This window comes from Berghia stephanieae, chromosome 5 (assembly GCF_034508935.2).
Source record: "Berghia stephanieae isolate SIO BIC M18660-M18661 chromosome 5, UCSD_Bste_1.3, whole genome shotgun sequence".
In the NCBI taxonomy this organism is placed as follows: domain Eukaryota; kingdom Metazoa; phylum Mollusca; class Gastropoda; order Nudibranchia; family Aeolidiidae; genus Berghia; species Berghia stephanieae.
Genome location: NC_088364.1, coordinates 62686688 through 62696687, shown reverse-complemented (window position 1 = coordinate 62696687; position 10000 = coordinate 62686688). Strand labels below are relative to the sequence as shown.

Sequence of the window (10000 nt, the reverse complement as noted above, 5' to 3'; positions counted from 1 at the left end):
ACCTGATGACCCGTTGAGTTTAATACAAGTTATAAGATAATAATAATAATAATATAATAATAATAATAATAATAATAATAATAATAATAATAATAATAATAATAATAATAATAATAATAATAATAATAATAATAATAATAATATAAGAAGAAATGAAAACCTTGCCGCAATCTGGAAAAAATCACGTATTTAAAAATTTAGCTAGAAAACTCGCCCTTCAAATATTGATCACTTAAAATAACCCTCGCATTGTCAAAAATTCTCTGACCTGGGATTTTGTGAAGTCTCCATTGAAGTCCCAGGTTTGGGAGTTTTTGACATAATTAGGGTTCATTTTAATCTATCGGTATTTGAAGGTCGATTTTTCTGGCCAAAGTTTTTGTTATGCTTTTTTTTCTTCTTCTAGACTTTGGCAGTTTTAATAGTTGGTGTGATCAGAGAAGGGAAATCTTCTCTGATGTGATAATGTGCGAGCTAAATTTATCCAAGTGTCCTTAATGACTGCCAAATAAATTAATGATATAATTAATGGATTAATGAAGCGATGAGATAGGAATAGGGGAATGGATGGAAGACTATGGAAGAGGAATACACTCACGTGTTGTTTTGAGTGCATTCTGAGGTCACGTATTCAATGGCTTACATGACTTATTATGCCATCGACTAGACCTTACACCTTTGGCTGGGATGGACATGACGTTCGAAGTGTTACCCATCGCCTCGACACGGTGCTATGCAGGAGTGAATCAAATGTCATAATTCAGCATAAAAGTGAAATCACTCATCGATTCATAACGTGACCTTTTATATGGCGCAGTATTCACTAAATGTGCTCAAAGCGCTTTACAAAAGGTCCCTGACCAACAGCAACACGAAACATGTAGAACGAGACATGGCGCCTGTTCGACGATATTACATATTTCGGACAGAGACAACGCTGTTAACGGCCATGTACTCATTTTACACCTGAGTACGGTGAGAAAATGGGAGTTAAGAGTCTTTTCCAAGGACTTAATTATGTGCCGAGCGAGGCTCGCACCCAGGACCTTCCGATCCGAAAGCTAGTGTCATACCACAAGACCACATTATCGTTTTGAAAGCGCGAGTGGCAAATGAGTTTTAAGAAAAGATAATAAGACAAGATATGGTGAACTTTATTTATCCACTTCTGGAAATTTACATTGTAGTATTTAGCCTCACAGTCTACAAGATGCTTGCTGGGAATTTTGTGACTCAACCACAGAGTTCTATATATTTCGATGAGTATAGCTGCTCTATCTCCATCCGTGTTGCTAAATCTTTTCAATAGTCACGGTCCTGGGCCAGAGTTTTTTGGGCTGTCAAGATCTTGTTGTGACTTTAGTACAGACGGCACTGCAGTTTTACTTAGTTCTTCAGGGATTAATACAGCCTCATCTGAATTCAGAAATTTCTGATATTTAGAGAGATCCTGGTTCAGGGTAGCTGTTATTGATGTTGGTGGTCTCCCTACATATTTCTTGTCATGTAGGAAATATTATTTCATTGCAGTTTGGGTTGGGATGTTCTCTTCTTGACGTAAGATGTGACCAATTAGCTTCCATGCCTGTTCTTATATTATTGTGCTCAGGGCGTTGGTTGGACCTTGGTTCTTTCATTTACATTGGGTATTCCCAGAGACTAATGAATTTCTTAAAATAGTTAAGCAAATTAGATAATAAAAAAGGAAATACAATGACATAGATAGAAGTAAACCAACAAAGAGCGTAACAAAATTAAATGCAAAAAGAAAATATTTAAAAAAATCTCTCATACCTCCCAAATTCTCTTCTCTCTCTCTCTCTCTCTCTCTCTCTCTCTCTCTCTCTCTCTCTCTCTTTCTCTCTCCTGGTTTGTCTGACCAGCCCAACGTACAAAGTCTAATATCCCACTAGTCCTCCATAGAGTCACAGTTTATCCCGGTTTCTATAGCATGAAATGGACAATGGCACTCGCTTTTATTATTCATTCTTTCCGCTTTGTTCGGCAATTTTTTCATTCACACTTTTTCAGATTGGTAAAATTGTATAATAATAAATTGCGCTTATATACCGCATATTTCATGTGAAGGGTTCTATGTCCTTTACAATATAATCTTGAATAAAGGAACATGAAAACATGGCATACACGTGTGAGATTTATCTGATAGGGTTTGGAAGGAAGAAGGGTTGGGTGGGGGGGGGGGGGGAGGGGTTCTTATAAAAATCGATTCAAATGATAACAACCAATTGTAAACTTTAAGGACAGTATGTATGTGTGTGTTTGTGTATGTGTTTGTGTGTGTGTATGTATGGTCTTCATTGGCATAAATTACGATGATGTTATTCGCAAGTAAAACATCTGGTATAATCTGAAAAATAACAAAAATGAATAAATAAATAAATAAATAAATAACAAACACGTTTTAAAAGAGTTTGACCAGAGAAATCGTCCTCCTAATATCAATCAATAAAATTGACTCTCGTCTTGCCATAAGCCCCATCCAACTTGAGATGATGCATTTTTAATATCCAAAACTCATTAAGTCGATTTTTAACTACTTTTGAGATTTTCCATCCATGAGATTAATTAAATTGTAAATTATATTTTAAGCATCAAATGGCACACGGCTTTACCTAGATTTGTGTGAATTTGAAGTTCGAATGATATGATAATAAAATAATAGACCGAATGATAAATTTTAGGGGAAATAATCCTCAATATCTCAAAAAGGGAAAAACACGGAATTAGGGAGTGTTCGAAAACCACTCTTCAATTCATATTTTGTTATTATACTTTAATTTGTCACGTTTCTTATTTCTCCAGATAACCACAGACCCCCAACATGTTTTCTACATATCCCAGGACCCTAACATCTTCCTCCACGAATACAAATGACACACATGGTCATTCTCGTGTCACACATTCATCTCCTCTCTTCCCATCCATCCTAGAAGGATACATGTAAACTCCATTACTGAAGAAAGAAAGGCACAAAAAAATGCTACAGACAATGTTCCGGCTTCGTTGTTGGAAATTTTGCGGCGGTTACGCTTTGGTCGTATTTCTATTAAGCTCCATTCACACGTCAGCTGTTGCTCAGGCTCCTCGTCCTACAGAAAGATCTCAGAATTCGTCGTCCATCTGTCATGCAGGCCTAGGCGACTTGGAAATATCTCCCGCCAACATGACCCCTAGAACGTTCAACTTGGCTTTCGTGTCCAGCATATCGAACAACGGGGGTGACAAACTCATTGGAGGGGCATTTTACTACGCTATAGAAGTCCTGGAGAAAGAGGCGGAGAGAAAGAATATCTCAGTGACTTTCACGAAGACCATCTTGGACTCGGGGAACCAGGAAAACAAAGCGGTCCGAGTCCTCGCAGATCTGTATTGTGCTGGGAATGTGTCGGCCTTCATTGGACCCGAGGGACATTGTAAATCGGCTGGCCTCATGGCCACTGCTTTTAATATTCCATATATGACATACGTAAGTAGTTTTTAAAATTCGAGCTTTTATTTAGCGCAATATCCACCTAACGTTCTCAAAGCCCTTAACAAGTGGTCCCTCGCCAACAGCAACATTTAACATATAGAACGAGACATGACGCCTGTTAGGCGATATTACAATTGTTTTCGGACAGAGTTAAAGCTGTTAACGGACATGTGCTCATTTATACCAGAGAATGTGAGTAATGAGCCTTTTCCAATGACTCAACTTTTCGACGAGCGAGGCTCGAACCCAAGACCTTCCGATCCGAAAGCACGTAGCATACCACAAGACCACATAGCAGCACAAGTTATGCAATGATATGTAACGAATCGTCACCAAATCTTTAAGTTTCGAAGTTATTCAAATGCTGAAAAGTTCAACGTGTTTTATTTCATAGGAATCAAAAATTGGATGACATGCGGTAGGTAGTAGAAGGCTTTTGACACAGAGACTAGAGGAAATAGGTGGTGGCGAAGAAAAAGAAGGAGAAGAAAGAAGAAGGAGAAGAGGAAGAAGAAGAAGAAGAAGGAGAAGAAGAAGAAGAAGAAGAAGAAGAAGAAGAGGAAGAGGAAGAAGAAGAAGAAGAAGAAGAAGAAGAAGAAGAAGAAGAAGAAGAAGAAGAAGAAGAAGAAGAAGAAGAAGAAGAAGAAGAAGAAGAAGAAGAAGAAGAAGAAGAAGAAGAAGAAGAAGAAGAAGAAGAAGAAGAAGAATCTTCTTCTTCTTCTTCTTCTTCTTCTTCTTCTTCTTCTTCTTCTTCTTCTTCTTCTTCACCACCTCTTCCATCTATTCTCTGTGTCAAAAGCCTTTGCCTACCTAACGCATGACGTCCAGGTGTACACCTCCTCCTCTCTCCCCCCCCCCCCCCCCACCACTTTTTTCCACTCCACCCCACCTCATCGTATTTACTTAGGACAATAACCTTTTTGTTAAAAACAAAATACATCCATCTTCCACTTAGTACAAAATACAATCAACAAAAATTCTCTACTCTGACAAAGAACAAAAGGACTATTCTTGTTTGGCTATAAAAAAAAATCCCTCATCATTCAACTATCGTTGGATTAAAATAACTCTCTTCCTGCCCGAACTCACAAACCTGGGACTGCCAGAAACAAATAGGTTTGATAATTATTGATAAGATGAGGGCCATTATAATTGACATATATTTGAAGGACGAGTTTCCTGGCCAAAAGTTGTCAATAAGTTTTTTTCTCAAAATATTTCAGTTTCCCTAAGTACTCATCATGTGATTCCGCACTTGCGTGACGCCATCTCGATCCGGTCAGACCTCTTGTCTCCAACCAATCACACGCATTCGTCCGATCACGTGGCCACGTATTATATCCTCCAACGGGTTGTCTTTCACTGATTCCCATAGGCAAAAAGACTGGGCGTTGGTCGATACCAGTACTCGATACTGGCCCCTATCAACTAGTGCCACCCTTAATAGGCAAACGTTTGCCTGATCCTCTGTCAAATGCCCTTAGCGAGCAAAATTAAAATTCAATAATGCGGCTATCTGGTCTTGTGGTATGCCACTCGCTTTCGGATCGGACAGTCCTGGGTTGGTGCCTCGCTCGGCGCATAGTTGAGTCCTTGGAAAAAGCTCTTTACTCACATTTTCTCACCATACTCAGGTGTAAAATGAGCACATGGTCTTTAACAGCGTTGTTTCTGTCCGACAAAACTGTAATATCGCCTAACAGGTGTTATGTTCCGTCCTACATGTTATGCGTTGTTGTTGGCCAGAGATCCTTTGTAAAGCTCTATGAACACATTTAGTGGTTATTGCCCTCTATAAAACATCTAATTTATTTATTTGTTTGTTTGACCGAACTGGGATCTAAAATAGAATTTATTGCCATAAATATGGAATATTTATAAATCGTCAGTTCGCCAAAGATGACAGAGCTACGTGCCAGGTACACATTAAAACTTGAGTACACTGCGTGCAGTGACAAAGGGTTGATAATTAGCTTTTACCAATTGCTCAACTTTGTGCGTCATATGGGTCTCGAACTAGAAGCCAATACGTCGTTATTGTAATACAACTCGACCACAAAGCTGTAAACTACTGTGTTACAAAGATAAAGATGTGAAAATGTATGTATGAAACAGTGTGGATGGAACAGTGTAGATGAAACAGTGTGGATGAAACAGTGTGGATGAAACAGTGTGGATGAAACAGTGTGGATGAAACTGTGTATGAAACAGTGTGGTTGAAACAATGTATATGAAACTGTGTATGAAACAGTGGGGATGAAACAGTGTGGATGAAACAGTGTGGATGAAACAGTGTGGATGGGGCAGTGTGTATGAAACATTGTGGATAAAACAATTTGTATGAAACAGTGTGCATGAAGAAGTGCCGGGCAAAGCAAAGAGAAGAATACAAGAAGAAGAAAAAACACCTTTCCAAAAACATAGCCTGCCTTGACGGAGATCGAACCTCCGACGTCCTTGTCACTTATCTGGAAACGCATACCTTTCTGGAGAAAATAGGCAAATCTTACCACCTAATAGACAACCTAGGGGATGTCATGGTAACACGTCTGACCAATAATCAGGAGGTATGGGGTTCGAGGCCGGCTGATTGCTAGAGATAATATTTTTCTTGTATTTTCATATCATGCTTTGTCTGGCACTGTTTCATACACACTTATTTTTTATCTTTATCTTAAGCCAGTGACTGCTCTATAATTCGTCATATATACTTTATATATATATATATATATATATATATATATATATATATATATATATATTATTTTTTTTTTTTTTTTTTTTTTTTTTAATTATTTTTTCGATCATCATCATATCTTGTCGCGCCAGTGAGTCAGCCAGTCCCGGGCAGTCTGGTTGCATTCCCTCAGGTCAGCATTGGTGCAGTGAGGTCCCAGCGAGCATTCGGACAGGATGTGGTCCATGTCTGTCTGGGGTGACCGCATGGGCATTCAGTGCCCGGTGAGATTTTCCATTTAAAGAGATTGGTGACGGTGTTTCCCACCTTTGCTCTAGCTCTGTTCAACGCCACCCAGTCTTTTCTCTTGAGGTCTGTGCCTGCTGGGAGCTTTTCTGTTGGGGGCTGGAGGGCATCGTTTGCTGTCTTGTCCCATTCTACCCATTTGTCCAGGCGGAAGAATGCTGAATGGTCTGGGTGAAGGCTCTCTATTGTGAGGAAGCTTTTCCTTGATTTGAGCCTGCTTTTGGGGCAATTGTGGTCATAAAGGGGGTGTCTCTGGTCCATTTCCTGTTTGTATTTTTGTATTTGGGCATGAGTTTCCCTCCGGATGTGTGGTGGGGCTATTCCTGCTGCACGGTAGACCAGTGGTAATGGTGTTGCTCTCAGCTGGCCCGTTACGATCTGGCAGGCGTTGTTGAGCTCGGGGTCTAGCTTGGAGGCATGGCATGATCGGGCCCATACAGCTGAGCAGTACTCCGCAGTTGAGAAGCTGAGGGCCAATGCTGTGGTCCTTAGAGTTTTAGGGTCAGTTCCCCAGTTCATGTTTGCCAGCTTTCCAAGGAGGGCATTTCGCGTGGACACTTTTGCCTTGGTCTTCCTCACGTGTTCTCTGAAGGACAGAGTCCGATCAAGCGTCACTCCGAGGTACACTGGGTGGTAGTTGTACTCTAATGTCTGGCCATTCCACTTGATGTTAAGTTTTTTGTGGGCTTGGCGGTTGTTGAGGTGAAATGCACACACTTGTGTTTTCCCTGGGTTGGCGTTCAGCGAGTTTTTAGTGTAGTACTTTGTAAGGGTGTCTGGGCATTTGTCAGTCTGCTCTCGATTGGTTGGAAGGACACATCCTGTGTTGCGAGGCATAGGTCATCAGCATATATGAATCGGCGGATTTTTGGGAACTCAGGCTGATCATTTGTATATATGTTGAAAAGTGTTGGAGCCAGCACTGATCCTTGAGGAAGACCATTCTTCTGGGTGCGCCACCTGCTCTTCCGGCCATCCATTTCAACAAAGAAGCGCCTGTTTTCGAGAAGTGACTGGATGATATTTACAATTTTCTTATTCTTTATCATTTTAGCCACTTTGAGGAGTAGGATCTTGTGATTCACTGTGTCATAGGCTGCAGTGAGGTCGACGAAGACTGTGCCAGTGACCTGTTTTGTCTCAAACCCATCTTCTATGAATTGTGTAAGGTTAAGAAGTTGACCACATGTTGACCGTCCTGGTCGGAATCCAGCCTGGTCTGGAGACAGTTGTTCGTCTAGACTGGGTGACATGCGGGACATAACAATTCGCTCAAATAGCTTGTATGTGATGCACAGGAGGGAGATCGGGCGATAGCTTTTCTTGGATTTTGGATCTTTCCCCGGTTTCAGTAGGGCGACTACTCTTGCTTTCCTCCATGCACTTGGCAGCCTGTTTGTCCTTGCGCATTCATTGAAGAGGTCCAATAGCCAGGATAGGGTTCTCGGTCCAAAGTGTTGAATCATCTCAGTTGTGATTCCATCCAGTCCAGATGCTTTTCCTGCCTTCAGATGGGACAAGGCCTCTAGTAGCTCCTCCAGGGTAAAAGAGTCAAGATGATCTTCACTATCCTTGAGGGCTTTGTCCATTTCACGTTTCAGGGCTTTTAGTTGGCCTCGTGCTTTCTTGGCTGGTTTCCCATTCAGTAGAAGCTGATGTGCTACTTGGTCAGGTGTTACTGCAGCCACTCTTGTCTGGGTATTTTTGTCATTATTCAGTTTTAAAATTGTAGTCCAGGCCTTTTTGCTGTTTAGGGTCATATTGGTGGAGGTTATTAATTCCTTCCATCTTTCTGATCTTTCATCGGCTATCATTGATGTGAGTTCTTCACCCAGTTCTAGGGTTTCTTCACTGAAAGGATCCACCTTGTATGATTCAATGTATCTTTCATATAGTTGCTTGCTTTCATCTTGGAGACATGGAATATAACTTTTTCGGCATCCTCTGGGGATGTTTTTCTTTGCAACTTTCCATATGAGTGTTCTAAAGTCGTCGTATCTCTGTGGGTCACTTTTTATATTGGTGATCTCATTGTTTAAATCTTTAGTAAAGTTTTCCCAATTTGCTTTTCTAAAATTGAATCGTGGTATCGCATTTGATTCGAGGGCTTTAACAGCTGGTTTGATGCTGATAGTAATAGGCCTGTGTTGAGATTTCGGTATAGGCTCACCTACAGTCCTTTCAAAGTTTGAGAAGTGTTGAGAGGATATGAATGCCAGGTCCGGATTGTAACCTTTCTTCCACCGGGCACTCATAAAGGTTTTCTTGTCTTTGGGATTATGGAGGATTGTGAGGTCATTGCCGGCCGCCCATTCCTCAACAGAATCTCCGTCAAGGTTATTTTGCTCATACCCCCATATAGTGTTATGGCTGTTAAAATCTCCAATGATCAGGGTTGGTTTTCTATCAGATAGATTCATTTGGGGCCACTTGAATGGGGTTAATGGAGGTTTGTACACAGATATGATGGTAATCAGTGTTGTTTCTACTCTGAGAATCTCAATGTCATTTTCTGAGTGGTCATCGCTTTTCAGTATGGTAGATTTTTCTCGAGTGTACATGGCACTTCCATATTTTGGGTGTTCGTGGTGTATTACTAGTTGCATGCCAGGTATGCAAGGTGGTTTTGAGTCTTTGTGGGTTTCCTGTAAGCAAATTATATCTGCTTTTAGCTCTGCCAGTATCTTGCATTTGGTATGGGAGATTCCTTCTGTGTTGAAACTTACAACATTGAAGTTTTCCATTGTCTGGGCCGAGGGGCTATCCTTTTACCGCCCAATTTATTCTCTCTGGTCGCGTAGTGTAGCAATCAATCTCCTTCAGCGAAGGATTACAGGAGCACGACGTGAACGTTTGCTACTTGCTCCCATTTTTTCGATGACTACTATGTTACTAGTGTCCATCTGTGTGAATGTGTCTATGTCAATATTGTATTGTTGTAAATGTGTAACCAAATGACAAATTGCCACTTTTTTGAGGACAATAAAGATATAATTATATTATTATTATTATTATTATTATTATATTATTATTATTATTATTATTATTATTATTATTATTATTATTATTATTATTATTATTATTATTATTATACTAACAACCAACCGATTTTACATTTTTCTATTTATTTTCTCCCTCCCCCCCCCCCCTCTCTCTCTCTCTCTCCCACTTCCCAAAACAAAGGGTTGCCTTGACAACCACAACGAGACCAATCAGCATCGAATGATTAACACAGACCCCTCCATTGCTTACGTGTCCAAGTTCATCACAGCTGTCCTCACTCATTTCCACTGGTCATCATTCTGGTTAGTGTCCGGCACTTTTACCCACTGGCTGTACACGGGAGAACAACTCATCAAGACCGCTGGACTCATGAACATTACGTATGTCCTAATGTTTGGGGGGGGGGGATTCTATATTCATGTTTCGCCCCCACCAAATACAACCTATGATTTGTTACTGTCTGACTTTCACATGTTTTGTTACTGTCTGACATATCACATGTTTTGTTACTGTCCAACCTA

The 10000-nt window shown here is 40.4% G+C and overlaps 1 protein-coding gene across 1 annotated transcript in view; it reads left to right on the top strand.

Annotated features, from left to right (window-relative positions):
- The window catches only part of LOC144973989 (guanylate cyclase 32E-like), a 191424-nt gene that overhangs the window by 142053 nt on the left and 39371 nt on the right, over nt 1–10000 (top strand). The window contains exons 4-5 of the mRNA XM_078916877.1: nt 2824–3487; nt 9660–9859. Of these exons, the coding sequence (XP_078773003.1) occupies nt 2999–3487; nt 9660–9859 (689 nt within the window). The 5' untranslated portion in view covers nt 2824–2998. The remainder of the gene's footprint in view (nt 1–2823; nt 3488–9659; nt 9860–10000) is intronic.